The sequence below is a fragment of the Watersipora subatra genome, chromosome 11, assembly GCF_963576615.1.
Source record: "Watersipora subatra chromosome 11, tzWatSuba1.1, whole genome shotgun sequence".
In the NCBI taxonomy this organism is placed as follows: Eukaryota; Metazoa; Bryozoa; class Gymnolaemata; order Cheilostomatida; family Watersiporidae; genus Watersipora; species Watersipora subatra.
In genome coordinates this window covers 24,314,986-24,336,392 of record NC_088718.1, presented here as the reverse complement: position 1 = coordinate 24,336,392, position 21,407 = coordinate 24,314,986, and the positions used below count along the sequence as shown (strand labels likewise).

The 21,407-nt window shown below is 37.8% G+C and overlaps 1 protein-coding gene across 3 annotated transcripts in view; it reads left to right on the top strand.

The window, feature by feature from the left end:
* LOC137408222 (sentrin-specific protease 6-like) overlaps positions 1–21,407 on the top strand; it is a 79,774-nt gene that overhangs the window by 20,636 nt on the left and 37,731 nt on the right. For 2 of the 3 annotated variants that reach the window (XM_068094641.1, XM_068094643.1), the window contains exons 7-14: positions 600–834; positions 4,499–4,696; positions 5,277–5,373; positions 6,543–6,751; positions 7,793–8,033; positions 11,799–11,981; positions 15,525–15,618; positions 17,669–17,789. In XM_068094641.1, the coding sequence (XP_067950742.1) occupies positions 600–834; positions 4,499–4,696; positions 5,277–5,373; positions 6,543–6,751; positions 7,793–8,033; positions 11,799–11,981; positions 15,525–15,618; positions 17,669–17,789 (1,378 nt within the window). The remainder of the gene's footprint in view (positions 1–599; positions 835–4,498; positions 4,697–5,276; positions 5,374–6,542; positions 6,752–7,792; positions 8,034–11,798; positions 11,982–15,524; positions 15,619–17,668; positions 17,790–21,407) is intronic. The other variant, XM_068094642.1, reaches the window with a different exon arrangement.

Here is a 21,407-nt window from a genome sequence, read left to right as displayed (position 1 = left end):
CTAGCTCAAGTAAAACATTAGCCAGATACAGTTATTAATTATTCCAAGGGTCTCGATTTCAAAGCTTTATAGAAAAAACTGTAAAGCTTTGGAGTTTGCAAATGGACTATGATACGCCATAACACTGACTGCTATTATGTTGTACGCCGTTCATGAAGAGTAATTGTATCGTTGAGCAAAATGCGTTAAAGTCTTCAGGTAGGATTTTAATCCACAATATGAATGAATCTGAAGACAATGGATTGGATTTAGACCTTCGCGACTTCGAATCAAAGTGTAGCTCTGATGGTTGTGATGATCGATCTTCTCAGGTACACCGTCACTAAAACCATGACATCAACTACAGCAAAAACGAAAGAATTAATTGTTATTGATGCAACCAAGTGATTACGAATATCATTTTGTGGCCACTTCTTAATTGATCATTTTCTATAATGGGTTCGTAAAGAATTTTAGAGTGGTCGTCAAATAGAGGGGAGCGTTCAATTAAAGATTGGTGCTGTATTTTTCAACATTTCTTCTAGAGTTGCATTTTGTTAGATGTTCATATAAAGGTGGCGTTCAAGTAGAGGTTTTATGGTATCTGTGTGTTTTTGAAGAGTAACGGGGCCAACTCCGAGCAAAGAGGATGCTGCTGCCAGAGACACTTTGTTAGCACTTGCTGCCCAAACTGAAATGATGAGACAACAGCAAGCTCAACAGCTTCATCAGGAAAGTCAGCAGCCGGACCAGCAAGGTCACACCGAGGACACTGTCCTGACTGAGCTCACTCCTGTTGTGACGACAAAGCCCGCTTCCCCACCCAAGCCTGAGCCTCCGCCTCGCCCAGTCAAGGTCAGTCTCAACCTTCTCCAATCTAAATAATTACATATTCTACATGATACAAGCAAGATTTGTTGTATTCCTTGGCACCGGCTACATTGTAGGAGCGCAGGCTACATTGTAGAAGAATGTGTGCTAGAATGAATCTAACATCTAGTCGTGGACTAAAGTTCAAATAGTCCACGACTTTATCTACTGTTATGTTTGGTTTACTAATATTAAATACACCATGATCACGCAGCTTCAATCTTGTCTTACTTACCATTACTAATATTAAATACACCATGATCACTCAGCTTCAATCTTGTCTTACTTACCATTACTAATATTAAATACACCAAGATCACGCAGCTTCAATCTTGTCTTACTTACCATTACTAATATTAAATACACCATGATCACGCAGCTTCAATCTTGTCTTACTTACTATTACTAACATTAAATACACCATGATCACGCAGCTTCAATCTTGTCTTACTTACCATTACTAATATTAAATACACCATGATCACTCAGCTTAAATCTTGTCTTACTTACCATTACTAATATTAAATACACCATGATCACTCAGCTTCAATCTTGTCTTACCATTACTAATATTAAATACACCATGATCACTCAGCTTCAATCTTGTCTTACTTACCATTACTAATATTAAATACACCATGATCACGCAGCTTCAATCTTGTCTTACTTACCATTAGTGTTAACATTGTAGTAGCATTCCGCTACATTTCACTGATGAGCACGTGGCTGTAGTTGATGCTATCATTTGCATCGCACTTTAAGCCTGGTTCCCATATACGTCGCAAAGCACCGGCGACACACCGCAGGCTATCAGCGATGAAATGGGAACGTATGCTCCGAGGATCGCCGAGGACCGCCGGTAATTGCCGGCGGCATCGCAGTAGTTTAGCGCTGTTCAAATTTCGCAAACGGCCGCAGGCAAAACCTTCCCGAAATGCATTGTACGGGTTAAGGTCACCATTATAGGAACGGCATGGTGAGCGAACAGTTTATTTGATTACGCAATTCTGTTTACGATATTATTAACGATGTGGCTTTTATGTGAACATTAAACTGCGCCGAGCACCGCAAGTGTTTTGCTGCCGATATTACCGCAGGTGCTTTGCGACGTATATGGGAACCAGGCTTTAGTCTTGTCCAATAGCTGCATTTGTTCAATGATAAGTGAAAAGGTCATCTCTCTATACTAATGAGGTAATCGGGTAAGGTTAGTTATCTCCGTCTACTTAATGCATTCAGCCTTGCATTCTTTCTCTTCACTCCAGTTTAAAGACTGCAGTTCTGTAGTCATATCTGTAGCAACTTCCGTAGTGGATGTATTCTGTCACTTTTAGCACTGATATCTTATCACCTACCGTAAAAATTCGTTTAATTTTTTAACCTTAGCTCGAAGGAGTACATATCATTGTCTGATAAACATGACGAGCCTGTTGGTCACCTGTGATAATCGAAAAATGCTGGAGAATTTTTTCGCGATGTTTGGGTCACATGATCAGATTACGACTAGATGATTAGACCAGGCCGAAACAAAACTGTAAAGTAGCGAGCATCTATATTTAATACGGGGTCTTCGGTAAAACCCGAAGTGTTTGTCATAAACTAGTGCTACGAGAAGTTTTATATTGAGCCTTTTATTGGCCTTTCAATTTGCGTGAGAACATCACGTGACAAAACAATAACCAAATGTAATGAGTACGGCAGAGAAATAAACCGATTCCGATCTACGGCGGTTTCGTGATGGCTGCGATCAACTGTTCGTCTTTGAGCTTTCAAGAGCTTGTAATCACATTTCCACATATTTGACACCTACAACACAGCAGAGTAAGACATGGTGAATCTTTTGATAGCAAATAACTGTAATGTGAATTTTGTTGCAAGTCAGCCTTTAAGAAGCAGTGAATCCCATTGCAGACAACAGTGGCTGTATGTGTGTAGCTCATTGCAGGCAACGTTGGCTGTATGTGTGTAGCTCATTGCAGGCAACGTTGGCTGTATGCGAGGAGCTCATTGCATGCAACAATGGCTGTTTTCGTGGAGCTCATTGCAGGCAACAGTGGCTGTATGTGTGGAGCTCATTGCAAGCAACAGTGGCTGTAGCCGTGGAGCTCATTGCATGCAACAGTGGCTGTTTTTGTGGAGCTCATTGCAGGCAACAGTGGCTGTATGCGTGGAGCTCATTGCAGGCAACAATGGCTGTATGCGTGGAGCTCATTGCAGGCAACAGTTGCGGTATGCGTGGAGCTAATTGCACGCAACAGCGGCTGTATGCCGTATGCTAACAGTGGTTGTATGCCGTATGCTAACAGTGGCTGTATACCGCATGGCTTATACCGTATGATGTATGCTAACCACCATGTATGATGCTCGAAGGTTTTTCAAATTAAGTGGTTTCTTAAGCGGGAGTCAAGAAATTAGGTAAAATTGAAAATTAACTTAAAAATATATTATAACATTAAATTATATATAACATATAAATATAATATAACAAAAAACTAACATGACCTAACAATATAATACAACATTAAAGTATATAAAATAAAATTTGATACAAACATAAGTTATTTTAAATATACCTAGCTTAAGTTATCCAGGATGTATTTACTACTATTTCTATTGTTGAATCTATGCATTGTCTCGCCTAATCTCCTCATCACTCCTCATCACTCCTCATCACTCCTCATCACTCCTCATCACTCCTCATCCCACCTTTTTAGGGTGAAATTTAATTTTTACATATATTGAAGTTTTATCCATTTAGCTTTTAAGTTGTAATTAGCTTAGTAATTAGCTTTTTTAGTAATTATCTGTAACTCTGATGAGTTGTATGGTTGTCGGTGAAGCCATTAAAACAATTTACAGTATATTCATGCCTTGACGTATGATTGCCTCACTCACCAAACAGTTCGAGAAATTTGAGACTCGATGAAAATTTCGAGCAAATTTCTCCCTAGAGATATAAGCAAATTTTCAGATATGAGAAGAGGCCACTTATGAGACCATCACTTGGTCATTCTTGTGGTTGTCATTCTTGTGGGATCAGTTTGAAAAAGTATTTAAAATTGAAGCGAGTTAAGAATCAGGCAAAAAGAGTCAAGCGGGAAGAAATAAAAAACTTAAAATGAAATAAGAATTAAGTTTAGTGTAATGTATTGCAGAGCGTTGCAGGGCTCGGCTCTGTAACACATTGAGCTCGTATGTCGAGGTACGACTGTATATTTTTTATAAGACCAGTTGCTCCAGCGTAGGGCTGCTTCAACAAGCAGATCGTATCTCAAAATGAATTGACTTTGTTTTTAGAAATTTGATTCTATACTGAAATGTTCAAGTTGTCTTTCTGCGTAGTTGCCTTGGATTGACATCAGTTTTGCATATTAGACTTGTATTCAGAGATTGTATTTAGAGATTGTATTTAGAGATTGTATTTAGAGATTGTGTACGAAACTTTCCGAGTGTTCTCATAAAATTCTCAAGTAGTTTTGCAGTTTTCTCAATTTTAAACTCGACAGTTTGCATGAGACTTTATGAAGATTTCATATTGCTAGTAAATGTCTCTCCGGACTCTACTCCAGTCTTATTCATTACCTGTGTCCAGAATTTGCCTGATCGAGTTCATCTCTTTCCAAGCATCATTTGAAATAATTTTTTGTAGCCGTTTGATGGAAGTTACGCAGTCTGTCCCAACTGTGGCACGATGAGCAAAGATTACAACAACTGTGAATATTGTAAGAAGGAACTAGCTGAGGACTGCAGGCGCTATGATCCTGTAAAGAAGAAAGAAGAAGAGGCGCGAAAAAAGCGAGAAAAACAGAAAAAAGCTGAAACTGAGCGACTGCTCATAGCTAAATTGGTATAGTGTAATTTTATAAAGCTTTTGACTCGACTGCTTGTATAGCAGACTATATCCTGTGTAGCAGATTACATCCTGTGCAGCAGACTATATCCTGTGCAGCAGACTATATCCTGTGCAGCAGACTATATCCTGTGCAGCAGACTATATCCTGTGCAGCAGGCTATATTCCTATGCAGCAGACTATATCCTGTGCAGCAGACTATATCCTGTATAGCAGACTATATCCTGTGTAGCAGACTATATCCTGTGTAGCAGACTATATCCTGTGTAGCAGACTATATCCTGTGTAGCAGACTATATACTGTATAGCAGACTATATCCTGTGTAGCAGACTATATGCTGTGCAGCAGACTATATCCTGTGTAGCAGACTATATCCTGGTGTAGCAGACTATATCCTATGTAGCAGACTATATCCTGTGTAGGTAACCACGGTGTTGCCGCTCACCCTACCTCAGTACCACGCTGTCCATACATCTATGCTGGTGTTTACTTTTATGCCTGGTTTTGCTTAGAAAGCAGAAGCAAGTAAACTTCTGTATCAAAACTTAATTTTAACACAATGGAAAATATTTTAGAAGCAAGAACAACAAAAAAAAATTCTTGAAGCAAACAAGGCAGCTGCTAAGGCTGCGTCAGAAAAGCTCTCACCACGAGGAAGACCTCCAACAAAAGGTATTATTGGATATTTAATTTGTCTTATAAGGAATCATTTATCATCATATACATGTAGTTACACAGCTGGACAACCCGGCGTTGCCCGGATAATCAAAAAGTCTTTTGACAGAAAATTGATTTGTATTTAATATATAACAACATTTGCCGGTCTAACTTTCAAACTACATATCATGAGAGAAGTGTTTTGTGTAATTGAAATAAATTAAGAGAAAAAATAAAACCAACTGTTAAGGTTTTCAAACTTTGTCAAACAACTGTAACTTTCAAACTCCATATCATAAGAAAAATGTTTTGTGCAGGTCAAATAAATTAGAAATAAATAAAACAACTCTAAAAGGGTTTAGGTGTAAAAGTGAAATAGTTAACAAGCAAATTTAGCAAGCATAGCTAAATTAAATCTGTTTTGCTACGATTACAATAAAAGATGATTCGGTAATGATACAGTTAATACGAACTGAGAAAACAAAATAAAAATCCTGAATATGTGTAATTAATAATAACAATTCTTGCATAGAAGTGTGTGTATAAAAAAGTTACTCTTCCACCAGTAGTTATACATCAAAACTCTGAATACGACGATACTGATACGACGATTTGTAAAAATGAAATATTGTAGTGTCTTTGTCTGACCAAACAGTGAGAGAATCTAGACGCATTCCTACTCGAGATAATACAATGGTCCGTGTGAAAAGTGTTAACCTTCACCGCAATTTAGCAATTGAACCTTATGAAAACTTGAAAATAAAAGTTAACAAAATGCAAAAAAGCATGGTGTTTCATAGAGTTAATAGAATTTAATCGCCAAATTTTAATTTCGAGAGAATTTACTGTTGATTTTTTTTAAACAAGTTAGCCCTAATACAGCGAGGACAAAAAAGCATCACGTTTCATAGAGCTAAAAGAGTTCATAGAGTTGTAATTAATACGTCATTTTGGTGTGAAAACGGATAACAGTGTCTACGTTGTGAATAAAGAGTGAGCAATTGTGTGAGAAAACAGACATACTTTGAGAAATATATATATATATATATATGTATGTACATACTCTTCTTGGTACAGTCTACCTAGTATAGTCTCAACCGTATGCCGGCTCAACCTGTCATGTACCAATGGTGTTATGCTCTCTTTTTCTCAATGGATTACGGATTAAATTTTAATTTATGCAGCTTCTAAGGGTGTGTCTCCATCTACACGAAGTTCATATGGTCGCAGAATAGCTGTGAAGGACTATAGTGATAGCGACCCTGGTTGGACACCAACTATTGCATCTAGGGCTAAAAGTAGAGGTGGAGGAAGAGTTGGTACTGGGGCCAAGCGTGGTCGCAAGCCTAAAGAAGCAGAAGTCTATGTCATTTCGTCAGAGAGTGAGGAAGAGGTATATTTTGCAAGTGGCTGTGTTGTATTACAGGAAGTGAATGTGTTGTATTACGGGAAGTCAGTTTGTTGTATTACAGGAAGTGAAAGTGTTGTATTACAGGAAGTGACTGTGTTGTATTACAGGAAGTGGCTGTGCTTTATTACAGGAAGTGGCTGTGCTGTATTACAGAAAGTGACTGTGTTGTATTACAGAAAGTGAATGTGTTGTATTACAGGAAGTGAATGTGTTATATTACATAAAGTGAATGTGTTGTATTACAGAAATTGAATGTGTTGTGTTACAGGAAGTGAATGTGTTGTATTACAGGAAGTGAATGTGTTGTATTACAGGAAGTGAATGTGTTGTATTACAGAAAGTGAATGTGTTGTATTACAGGAAGTGAATGTGTTGTATTACAGAAAGTGAATGTGTTGTATTACAGGAAGTGAATGTGTTGTATTACAAGAAATGAATGTGTTGTATTACAGAAAGTGACTGTGTTGTATTACAGGAAGTGGCTGTGTTGTATTACAGAAAGTGAATGTGTTGTATTACAGGAAGTGGCTGTGTTGTATTACAGGAAGTGGCTGTGTTGTATTACAGGAAGTGGCTGTGTTGTATTACAGAAAGTGAATGTGTTGTATTACAGGAAGTGGCTGTGTTGTATTACAGGAAGTGAATGTGTTGTATTACAGGAAGTGGCTGTGTTGTATTACGGGAAGTGGCTGTGTTGTATTACCGGAAGTGAATGTGTTTTATTACAGCAAGTCTGTTGAAGCAGCTTTGTACAGTAACACCATTAATGCACAACGCAAACAAGCTGGGGTTCACGCAGAAGCTTCAGTGATCTTTGCTGTTTGCTTTGATAATCATTAGAGTTTGTAACATGCTGGGATATTTATATTTCTCTATAATAAACGCCAAAATGTCTACTTTTGAAGCTCTATGCTATTGAGACAAGAAAGCTGTACCACTAAGAGCTGATGCAAATAAATTGGTGTCTTCTATCTTTTCTTTCTCATTCGTTAAGGTCCTTTCTGTTTATCTGTGCCCTTTTAGTACTACCCATCATCTACCCGAACGCGGAAGGTATCCGTCACCTCTCCTACTGGTGCCACTCCATCTACGCAAGCCGGGCTTAAGGCTAGGCAAAGACAGTTCATGCCGACATCAAAGCCTGACCTCACACATGTCCCTGAGCTGCTAATAAAGTGTGTCAGAATCACTATGGGTTCCCTAGAGGGTAACCCTAAGAAACCTTTGCACCTCTCCATTTCAGGGGTTGACATTAGCTTAGAGAGTAAGTAGATGAATACGTGACTAAATCTTTGATGGACAGAAGAGATAATGTAAAAATCTCTCACCAGTTTTCTGACAGGATTGAATTATTTGGAAAAAGCGAAAAGGCATCAATGTGTGGCCATCATTTTTGTTGGGCGACACAAAAGTCAATGTTAGCAACAACCTCGGGCAGCAAGATTTTTGCAAGGTTATTATTATTCAGGGCACTTATGTCAGCAGTAACAGTAGATGTAGGGCTTTCATGTTGGTGTATGTATTTTACTAAGGTTTTGCCAAAGCAAGGAAATTGCTATATAACCACATTCATGGCCATTGGATCAATTACGCTGCCAGTAATTATGGTGCCAAATATTTCGTTGTTATAAGTGCCAGTTCCCTAGTTTGTAGGAGATCGGTATGCAGGTACTTTTAGCTTCCACCTATAACTACATACAGCTAATACATATGATGTAGAACTCCACCTTACGACACTAGTTCGTTCTGATTTTGGAAACACTAAGGCGAAAATGTCATGTGGAGGGGTATAGGAACCTATAGTGCAATTATCTAATACAAATCCCGATGAAAACATCAAAATTTTATATACCCTACAGGATGAAAATATTCGTTGGTTATAAAAATTCGCGATTTTGCGAACGGTCAATTCCGCGAATTATTAAATTCTGTGAAATAATTAGTTTTATTTTTAATCACAAGGAAGAATAACTACTGCATCAAATTAAAAACTAGCCGCTAGGCTAGTTTTTAATATAAATACTAAACGTAGTTGAATTCCAAAGCATTTTTAAAATCATTGCCTGGGCTTTGAGCTAGCACCATTGCCAATGCATCGCATTTCTTTACAAAATTATTCCAGGTTGTCACAATATATGCAGAATGGCGTCATCGCAAAAATAGCCGCTAGGCAGAAGTACTAAACGTAGCCGAGTTCCAAAACTTCTTTAAAATCATCGCCAGGCTTCGAGTTTTATTGCCATTGCATCAAACTTTCCAAAATTATTCAAGGTTTCACAAATTATTCGGCATGGCTTCGTCATCGCAAAAAATCTCTCCTAGTCTTTTTACATTGAAATCAACTCCAATCTCTAATACCGAAGTTGAGGACGATCATGATTCTGATCTGGACATTATGGTATGTATTTGATTTGCAGTGAAGATACGTTTTTCCATATTTAACTGCATTAGTTAATTCTTTTGTTTAAAAACTGATCGCTTTCATTAAATACTTCAGCTATTGTTTTTGTACTTCCTTAACACTTATTAATATTTTTTTCATTTTTGTGTTTACTGCATATTGAGAATGAAACAACCAACTCCGATTACGAAAACTAGAGACAAGTAGTAATATTCATCAAGGCAGGAATATTGGCAGAGAAGCATCCAGTCAACCTAGACACCTTCATTGACAACAACTCCTTAATATCGCTGCAGCGAACATGATTAAATTATATATTTTATTTCATGTATAGATATATTATAATTTATTACAAACTTGAGTGTACAAATAACATATTTCAAATACAAATAAAATTTTACAAACGATGAATGGAGTAAATATAAACAGTTTAGTCCATATGGCGGTTGTCTAGCAATAAAATTAAACTGGTACACTTGATAAGTGAATACCAGCGTGTAATGGTGCTCTCTGATTAGTTATTTTGGTAATAGCAGCTCTGTCCCTGTCTTGGGTAGATGTTAAAGGCGATTATCTCGCTAATACATGACTGGTAAGGAAGTTAACATCAGAACTTTTCTCGCGGCTTACTATTGCAAAGTTCTGCTGGTTGGCCAAAGATTTTTGCTCGTAAAGGCGTTTTTGTTCCTTTTTTAAAACAGAGATATTCTCCTCGTTAGCATCTGCAGGCACTTCTACCTCATTTTCAAGATCTCCCTGAATGATTGGTGATCTTCTAAGAATGACATCTACCACCCTTGCAGTCATTGTGGTTCCGTGTATGATGAAAGATCTCTCTCTCTCTCACACTAAAACAAATAACGAAGCGGTAGGGATGGAAAAAATAAATATTGCGTTTGACCGAAGAACCAAAGTAAAATTCAACTAATTTAGTAAATGGTTTTGAAAAAATAACTCATTACTTACCACAAATTGTTGGTTCATCAAAGGTCTCAAAATCGATGAATATTCGTGAAACCTTCTGAACGCAGCACAAAATTTATAGCTTAGCACGATCGACCCGTAGTTGTAAGCTAAATAGAAACCGAAACACGCAATGTGCGCATGCGTATGGTTAACTCTATTGCTATCCGCAATAAAGTTAACTCTTCCTAGAGAGTGACAGTGTTCAGTTGCGAATAAATTAATCCGCGAATATGCATGAAATTTCAATTTTCGCGAAATATAACTCCGCGAATAACTTCATCCTGTAGAGTACTTAGTGTACGTATTAATAGTTATTAGCAAAGTAGTATAGTAACTCAAGTAACTATCGTTACCTAATCATTGGTTATGGTCTGCAATGAAATGCAACCTTACTATGTGCAGCAAGGTATGGAGTTCTCACCTTTTAGACAAGCGTAGTGACTGATCACGGTGTGAGACAGACTTGGACAACAATACATTAAGTACACTAAACTTGTGTGACGCTATGTAATATAAACGTCAAATTAACCTTAAATGTTTTTAGCTTTTTAAACACAAAACACGCTTAAAGCTAAATTTTAATATTTTACTAAAATAAACCTTAATTTTGGCATAGTCTAAATTTTTTGTAACCCATTTCCGACTCAGCGCGTTTTGCCTAGCTTTCAGGATAGCTTCTAGCTGGCTTTATTAAAACTTTTTTCAAACTAATTCAAGAATAATACGAACAATACAGAATGAGGCTGTTCAAGTTTGAATTGTGAAGAAAAATTTTGATGTAGTATGGTGGAGACAATGCTGTAAAAAGGGGCCGGAAAAACTTCAAGTTCCACCATAGATCTATTAATTATACCTAGTAGTATAGTTAATAGGTCTGTGTTCCACATCAAAAGGCAAAAAGCCATGAGACAGGGGCAGTCGTAATTTGGGAGGTCCACTATAACTGGCACTTATAACTGGTATTTAGAAATGCTAATTATAATAGGTACTTATCGCTCGTACTTATCGCTCATACTTATCACTCCTACTTATCGCTCGTATTTATAGCTCGTACTTATTACTCGTACTTATTACTCGTACTTATCGCTCGTACTTATCGCTCGTACTTATCGCTCGTACTTATCGCTCGTACTTATCACTCATGCTTATTGCTCGTACTTATCACTCATACTTATCGCTCGTACTTATCGCTCGTACTTATCGCTCGTACTTATCGCTCGTATTTATCGCTCGTATTTATCGCTCGTATTTAGCGCTCGTACTTATCGCTCGTACTTATCGCTCGTACTTATCGCTCGTACTTATCGCTCGTACTTATCGCTCGTACTTATAAATCGTACTTATCGCCCGTACTTGTCGCTGGTATTCATCGCTCGTACTTATCGCTCGTACTTGTCACTCGTACTTGTCACTCGTACTTGTCACTCGTACTTATCATTCGTACTTATCGCTCTTACTTATCGCTCGTACTTATCGCTCGTATTTATCGCTCGTACTTATCGCTCGTATTTATCGCTCGTACTTATCGCTCGTACTTATCACTCGTACTTATCACTCGTACTTATCACTCATACTTATCATCCGTATTTATAACGATTATGCTATTGCAGTATCAAATGTAACGCCACAAGAAAAATATGTTTCATCTACCTTGCTTTACAGCGGACAAAAATGTAGTCACTATTACGCTCGACAATCGAGATGTGAAGGAGTGCCTTTGCTCTACCCACACTAAACTGCCTGTTCTCATATTCAAGGCTAATGCAACCTTTGGCCTCAAAGTCCGCAATGCACTTAGGATGATGGATCCTGAGGAGGACCCATATTATGATCCCGATTCTGATGGTATGTCTCATAGTCTATCTCATAGCAAGTCTATCATACTCATTTCTATTTCATTTGTTTATTTATCAAACCGCTGTACATGGCAAAACCTGTTTAATCTTTTAAATTAGAAATCTTTTTTTAATGGAAAAGAGGAATTCTTGAAATAAATACTTCTGTTCCTTTCCCACATCTAGTGGGAATGTCTCAGGTAGAACTATTGGGCGGCTTTGTATATTACCATATTATGTTGATGTCCAAGATACATGAATTACTCTTTGATTGTTTTATTTAAATAAAACAACTGTAACCTACTGGTAAGTTTTAAAGATTACTGGGAATGAACAGGTCCTAAGCCACCAGGTCAGGTCCTAGCTTTCCTTACACTTAGAGAAGTCTCCTTTATATAGCTTTGATTTGAATTCTTTAACTGTGACCTAAGTTATTGGTGTGATTTGAAATAAGGTTTAGCCATTAGAATGCTTCCAACCCAGTCTCTCAGGAAATCAACTTCATTAAACTATGTGCAACAATTCACTTAGAGAAACTAGAGAGCCGCTTAGCCTCCGCTGACAGTAAGTTGCATATATATAATGCTCGATATTCCAGAGATTGCTCAGACACTTGCTGACTACCTCATGAAAAGCGTGTAGTTTTTGACCTATTCCTTTTTGACACAACAGTTTCAGTATTGAAATGCTAAGAAAGGGTAGCATTTTTATGAAATGCCTCACAAGGTTACCGTAAAACCTCTAACTTAAGACTATCAAATTTGAAGACATATTTTTATTTTATATCTATATTTAACATTGTTGAATAAAAGCTCATTTCACTCCCTGATATGTTTGGTACAGTTTGCACCCAAAACTAGCTTTTTATGTGCAATCGAAGTGGAGTTATGAGCATCGATCCATGTAAGCCGTGTTTAGATAGCCGCAAGGATGTTATTAAATAACTTACTATAAATCTGCATAGTCATAGGTTATACAATAATAATTTATTAAATGGTACAAATATATATTCATGAACAAGTGACATAAACGAATCATACTTATATTGCACTAGCTGCATTACCCGTCAACGGGATCAGATTCTTGTACAGCAAGAGGTTTATTGAGAGTTGTCTTTCATACTGTAAAACAACGCCAACTATGCAGTTACATCTCCCTCTCTCCTCTCTCCCTCTCTCCCCTCTCTCTCCCTCCCTCTTTCTCTCCCTCTCTCTCCCCCCCCCCCCCCTCTCCTCCTCGCTCTCCCTCTCTCTCCCTCTTTCCCCTCTCTCCGTCTCTCCCCTCTCTCTCTCCCTCCCTCTTCCCCCCCCCCTCTCTCTCTCCCCCTCTCCTCCTCGCTCTCCCTCTCTCTCCCCTTCTCTATCTCCCTTTCTCCCCCCCCCCTTTTCTCATCGCTCTCCCTCTCTCCCTTTCTCTCTCCCTCTCTGTTTCCCTTAGTTCAACGCAACACATGCGGATAGACAACATTTTTGGTTTTTCTGTCGGGCGTATGAAGAAACAGTTTTCGGCGTGTGCCTACTTTTGAGCAGGCGACGTATAGCTGGTCATGGCTGATGCAGGGTGACAGTAAGTCGGTAGCAGCTGCTCTCTTTCTTTTCACAATAGCGTATCGCAACCCTCGGAGTACTCGTGAAAGTTCTGTAATAGTAAGTTACAGTAGGCCTACTCAGAGCTGGAAAAAATTAGTAACTCGGCTGCTGAAGGAAATGAACATGACCCACAATCACGAACAGCGGCAAATCCAACGTTATTAAGTAGTGGAGATGTGGCAATTCATAGACAATACAACATCGTATAAGAAACACCTACCTTTTTGATGTGGAAATTTAGTAGGTGAGAAATGCGTTTTTCTAGTGGCTCCAATAAACAAACGTTTACGTGACCTTCTCGATACACGTTGGCAGTAAATCTTAATTGCATGTAAATAACTACTCATTAATTTATTTTATTTAATAAATAGTACATTTGTATAGCTGTATAGACACCTTTGTATAGGCCGCAGAACTCAGGAAAGGTGCTTTTTAACACGGCAGAAAATTTGCCGTTTAAAAAGCGTGCTAACAGGGGATTTCGGTTAATGCGCTCGAGCGGTGAAAGAGAAACAACAGAATCGCCACACCTTTATATAAGCCGCTTGGCTCAAATCGTCAGAGAAAAGTAGCGGCTAATAGTCCATATTACGAAATTACGATAATTAGTACTCATATTAATTCGGTTGGCTTCGTTCGACCGAATGGAAAAAGAAAGACCGCTCTATAACTTATTTACCGTTACTACAAATATTAATTCAGTTCGCTTCGTACGACCAAAATTCGTACGACGATAAAAGAAAAGACCGCTCTATAAGGCGGACAGGCAGATAGACAGATAGATAGACAGATAGACAGACAGAGAACGATTGCCGTTTATATAGTAGATCCAGAAACAAAAATTAACCTTTTTAAAACAAAAGTTTTTCTATCGTTTTCTTGGATAGCTGCATTTTGATTGTTTCTTTCGATGGAACGGACATCTTCTAGTTGTCCAATACCTTTCACAATATCTTCTGGCCTTAACTCGTCTGCACTGCTCGTTACTAACTCGTCCAAACAATATTTTGGCAGAGCAAAACTTTCACGCGCTGCATTTAGCACCATTGCAACGCATAGAAGTATGCTCGGTAAACATAACCCTTGGGCCAAAACTTACAAACTTGTTTTTTATGCATGTCCTTCGAAGTATTAGGACCATCTTAAACAAGAAATTACTATTAGCCTGAGACAGTTAGTTATTCCTATGGCCTTGCTGTCAAAGTTCCATCTGCCATCGTAAATTTCAACCATTTATATATGTACATGTACTTCAAAGTATCAAGACCACGTTAAACGAGTAACCACTATTAACCTGAGACAGTAATTATTTCTATAGACTTACTTGAAAGTTTACCACCATAAATTTAAGCCCGTTTTTCTATATGTAGGCTACATTTAATTAGAAACACCGCATTAAACAGAACTACTACTAGCCTGAGACTGCTATTGATTATTGCTATGGTTTGCTTTCAAAGTTGGGACGAAAAAACGAAAAGCTTTGAAACTGGACAACGAGAGAATTAAATTGTTATTGATATAAACGATTCAATATTAATACGATTTTGTGGGCACTTTTCTACTGATCAATTGATATTATGGGCTCGTAAAGATCAAATAATGTCAAAGCAGTTATCAAATGGAGGTGGCAGTCTATTTTTCAACCTTTTTCTCAGAGTGGCAGTCAAGTGGAGGTGGCAGTCAAGTGGAGGTGGCGTTCAATTAGAGGTGACATTCAATTAGAGGTTTTACGGTGTATGCTAGAATGACATGTATATTCATACTTGTAAATAGCTAGACATAATGGATGCCTTCACTCAGCTTCTTGGCTCTGTCCTTTATTTTTCTTGTCTTTTCCTGTCACTCACTGATCACTTTTCCTCCTCTATTCCATCTCTTGTTTACTCAGCAGCCTTGACCACCAATATCTGCTATCCACCAGCCTTTTAACCTATCCATAAATTCTCTCTTACGATCTCTGGTAGACGCGCGTCACAAGTACATCGTTGGCTATCTGGATGGCAGGGCCCAGATCAGTAACCTTGGATGGAGGCTACAATCCATCTTCAGAGCTATCAGGTCAGTACTATCTTTCATATAACCCCATATTCCTCCTTTTCATTTCTCATCATGAGGCACCGGCAGAGTACAGCACAAGCAGAGTACAGCACAGGCAGAGTACAGCACAAGCAGAGTACAGCACAGGCAGAGTACAGCACAAGCAGAGTACAGCACAGGCAGAGTACAGCACAAGCAGAGTACAGCACAAGCAGAGTACAGCACATGCAGAGTACAGCATAGGCAGAGCACAGCACAAGCAGAGTACAGCACAAGCAGAGTACAGCACAAGCAGAGTACAGCACAAGCAGAGTACAGCACAAGCAGAGTACAGCACAGGCAGAGTACAGCACAGGCAGAGTACAGCACAAGCAGAGTACAACACAGGCAGAGTACAGCACAGGCAGAGTACAGCACAAGCAGATGTACTTTTTGTTATCGATAACTTGTGTGATTCAGTAGGGTGCCAAAAATGGAAGCTATTGTTTCCAGATATTTGTTTACTGGGCGCGTATCATTTTCGTTAATAAGTTGTAGCTGAACCAAAATACTCACAAGCTAAGATAATAATATATTCATATAGTAGACACTAGTGCTGCACGATAACACGATATAATTCGATGTGACGATATATTTCAGTGGATGATTTTATATTTGGTCAGTTTTCAAGTCGATATGAATATCGAAGCAGATATTTTATCGAAATATCGGCTTATTTTCTTTTGCAAAACTAAAGTTGTCTATTCTCTTTATTGTAAAGAGGTGACAACTCCCTTTTTTTAACCGATATTAACCAATATCCTCTCATATCGTTCATGTTAAAGCCTAACACTATAAATCGAAAGAAGACAACTCCAATGTTCGATATTTTTCGATATTCGATATATTTAGAAACCAAATAATCAAATGTACATGCAAAGATATCGTGCAGCACTAGTAGACACTCCTCCAGAGTAATTAATCTGTTTAGAGACTGTTTATGTTGTAAAGATTTTATGCTATTCAAACAGTAAAATACGTGTAAATCGCCGAATCCGTTCCAAATTCACACCTTCGGCCCTTCTAAATGAGAAAAAAGCTTAATTCTCAATTTAAAGACCAAATGTAACTGGTACGATTTGTTTGTGTTGATGACTTCCCGTTTTCTTATTAAGTACACTCGGTTTAGGGTCCATGATTACTGTAATTTTATGTGATGTTAAGGAGAGCGCATACCATCAATCATGTCACTTTAAATTTAACGTATAAACTATAAATTTGAGGTTTAAGTTGCATATATACGGTTTGAGATTGTAATACCTCATAGTGTTAATACTACCCCTTCTTCTCAGTTGGATACGTTCATTCAATAGCAAGTAAGATGACATTCGTATATTATTTACTGCGTTAGGGTTTCAGAGGTGCAAGATCACCTGGCTCTAAGGCTAAGGGTCACAGGTAAGTCTCTAACCGATGGAGTGGTTAGACACTGTCCACCAGTGTCTATCCACTCCATCCAGTCCACCAGAGTGGCCTGCCTTTTTGACTGTGATGAATAAAAAGGATTATCATTTAAATCTTTCATGTGCTTGCTGGCTAGAAAGAGTGCACCGGCAAAGTACAATTAGTTAGCTCCAGTTGAGCAACAATTTGTTTGTCTTAGGCTTTTAAGGCTGCAGGGTCTTTTTTACGCCCATATGCTATGCAGTTTTTTTCATTTCAAATCACGATTAAAAAGCTACTCTTTTGGTCACTGGAAAAAATACTAAAAATGATGGAAAACAAGAATATCTCTGTCAGTCTTATGGTTTGTTTAAAATAGATTGGAACAACAAAATATTGCTTATTGCCTCATCCCGAACTTTCTATTCAAGAGAAGTAAAACCGCTGGTTTAACAACATTTTAATAGAGCAGCGAATTGGATCGTTGGCTGTGTCAGCTTTAAGGGTGTTGCAAACCATCCCTTCTTGTCAGGTGCTCATGCGTAACTTCTGTTTGCTTTCCACCAAGCTTTTATGCTGCTCACAAGAAACTTCATTGTAATATTACACATTGTATTCTATTTCTGGGTAACATGGCTGATAATTGTAGTCTTCGGTATCAGACTGGCGGTGTCCTGTTGCGTTTCATAGAGCTACAGGTAGCCGAGTATCTGATAGCAAAAATAGAGGGGAAAGGGGGACAAAGCTCCAGTAAATCAGCTCTGGCGGAGGTAGGTGTTCATTCAGCTCTAATGTGTCATTTATGTACTATTTACTTGAAGTATTGTTTGTATTTTTGAAGTAAAAAGTCCGTGAATAATAAGCCGCCGAAAGTCCCTTTCTCATGAACTTTCTCATCAACACATTAGGGGTCCTTCGTGATCAAAAATATTATTAAACCTTAGCAGATTTAAAGATTTATACATGCTTTGCGTAAAATTTAAGCGTCTGTATGTGTCTATCAGATGTATTTCTTGCAAGCAGGTAAAGTATATCGCTGTATACATATGCAGTAAAACCTCTTAGAACCTGGGAGGTTTGACTGCATATGAGGTTTGACTGAGGCTTCCTATGACCAAATTTCTCTAACAACAGAATCGATTAGGCGGGTCCCAGTCATAAGCCTGGCTCACACTATATCGCTCTATGTCGGCATTGTCTTTTCGGTCTTTTCCCCTCGGTGTTCATCGTTGATCACGTGCACCGAGGACTAATAGCATCAACGAAACGACGCAGATATGACTTTAAATCTATTCCAATAATTGATTAAAGATGTGGTTGCGTCAAGTTTGAGTTGATCTTAAAAGAAAGCATTTGTTTTCTCTATCAGTTGATATGTTGTTTGTTGAGTTAGGCGATCTCATTGCCAAGATATTTGAAGATTAAAATCGAAAAAATCTCATCGCGGCAAAAACGCTCAAACCAAAAAAACATGCCCAGACTTGCCCAAAATGATGACACGCGTGATATATCTGTCAATATATCTCGTATTCACATCGGCTATTTGCGATAAAAGTTTAGTCCTAAGCGGCTCTATTGGCATATATTTTATTTTGTATTTGCTCATGTTGGCTAGAATAAAATTTTAAATCCAGCTACAGATACATTATTATGAATGTTTCAAAGGCCTCAAATAACGAAAATTAAAAATTTGTTTTACTTTCACTTTCTCCAAATGCTGTGTAAACATTTGAGCACCGACTACCAATTCTACCGGTCTACGGTAATTCTGTCAAGCAAACTATGTAGAATAAGGTATTTGTATCGACACAGTTCCGTCGCTACCCACACTAACGATATACAGCTTCCCAAAAGCCCCGTCCACATTATGCCCGTCGCCTATCCTTGGGGCGGGGCTGTATATCATTGCCCACACCGAAAACTAGTTTCTTACTACCGTAAGTAAAATAAGCATTTGCGTCTTTGAAAAGAACATACATAGGGATAGAGTTTCAAAGATGAGAAATCTGCTGCAAACTGGATTTGAACTCACATTCTCCAGTTCTGCGGACATCCATATACCGTACCCAATTCACTACAATATTCTGCAAATCATGTTTTGCATTATCTTCAACAATATTATTTTATTATATAATTTTTACAAGCAAAAAAATTTTATTTTGGCATAAAGCTTTTATTAAAAATATCAAGTCGTGGCCACTCACATAGTTTTAGCTGATACAATAAGACAAATTCATCTACTACAGCAAACTCAAACAAAACATCATGGTTTATGCAGCACACATTCAAGTCTCTCTTTTCCATTTGTGGCAGTTTCCACACTGACAAAGCTGCTTCGGCGGGTGGGACGACATAAACATCCTGTAATCAGAAAAACAAATGCAATAAATATATGTCATTCATAGATATGTCATTCTAACACGTATCTACTGAAAGCTTTCAAATTGAGAGTTAGATAGATTGCGGACTGTAATTTTAAAAATGAATAAATGTTTAACAGAGGCATAAGTACGCCAAGCCAACGCTTCGAAGCTTTGGTTCTGGATGTTAAAGATTTGCATTGATCAATCGATTTTCTTCACTTTCTACAAATGAGAAGTGAACATCTAAAGTCAAATCATACATCTAATTTACTAGATAAAACTGCCACAGAAAATTTGAAGCAAATGTAGCTAGGTGAACCGGAAAAAAATTATAAAACGATGATTAGTGATAGCAAAAAGCTATAATTTTATTAATTAGTACATGTATTAATGAGTACTAAAAATATTACCTTTAGTATATTCATCAATCTAAGCCATTGTATTGCTAGATGCTATGGATTAAAGAGAAGCCGTCAAGAACTCACTGTACATACATATCTTGCACGCGCAGGAAATTACATTTTAGCCTCAAACAGGGAAATATAATCTGAATGTAAACTCAACAGTATATCTATAGGAGACTCAAAGTAAAAGATAAATTTACCTCCATTCTACTATCTTCCTCCGTAGCACTTTAATCACCTGCTGCTCAGAAAACTCGGAGTCACCTTCGCAGTAACGTTACAGTATTTTTTACTGTTGTTCGTCAATAAAACGTGTCGATCAATTAATTCATTAAAGTAACGATGTTAATTAATTTAGTAAATATCGATGTCCATGCGATTTAATAATAGAGTAAAATCCCTAAATTTGAGATCACAGACAATGCGTTTTACGAGTGATAACATTTATTATGACCTATATAGACATTTTGCGCTGATGATCGGCTAATGAAGCGACCTTATATTTATCGATCGTGGTTTCTTTTCAGATGTATCACTAGTGACGTCACGAAAGAAGCACCCGCTGGAACGTGAGCTTTTTAAAAGAGGGCCTCATTCAAATGCATATATCTCTAGACAGGGTTGGTCTACAAAGACAAAAATGGCATCAAGTTGTAGCTGATGTTTTAGCCTTTTATGGGTCTTAATTTCATTAAATCGACCTTTTTGACACAACCACATCTTCAAGTCCAATAATAATCGACATAGTCCACCATATAATGGTCGACATGGTATTCGTAACAATTATCGAAAGGGTTCTGATTACTATTTACAGGGTATTCACGACAATTATCGCCGCAGTATTTCCAATAACTATTGTCATGGTATTCGCATTACTCACTTTTTGGAATTCCAATAATTGCCATGATAGTATTTCCCATAATTGTGGTCATGGTATTCCAATCAATCATCGTTTTGGAATTCCCATTAATTTGCATCATGGGATTGCCATTAATTGTCGTCATTGCATTTCCCTAAGCCAGGGATCAGTGGCTCCCTCTGACTTTAAATTTTTTCTTTTTCCACTGTATGCCAAGTAATTCATAAAAATATAGAAGTTTTATCACTAGATTTTGTAATATAATTTTAAAAATTAATTATGGTGATAAATCAAACATTGTCGCTTGTTATGCGTCACTATTTATGCGCCAATAAAACCGTCAACATCACACTAGCTGGCACGACACTTCTTGATTTTTTTACCCCTATGGTCAAACCCCTAAACTATAGGGAATACCATGAAAAGAAAAGTTACAGAGGAAAATAGAACATTTAATTCTATGTGGGCTGTTTCGTTTGCTTTCACTGCTGGTGAGAGTGGTTCACCAGTTTGCTTAATATGTAATGAGAAATTTGCAAACAAAAAGTACCATACCGCAAGACACTTTCAGAATAAACACGCAGCTTTTGCTAGAAAATATTCAGAGGGAGATGAGAGAAAGAAGGCCATTTCGGAACTGATGCGTAAGGCTAATTTGCGCAAAAATCGCGGCATGAATTAGATTTGCTGCAGTTAGAATTTAAGTTTAGCGTTTTGTTAAAAGAGGGACTGAATTAAACATGAAGTTGCAATTTTTCTTGC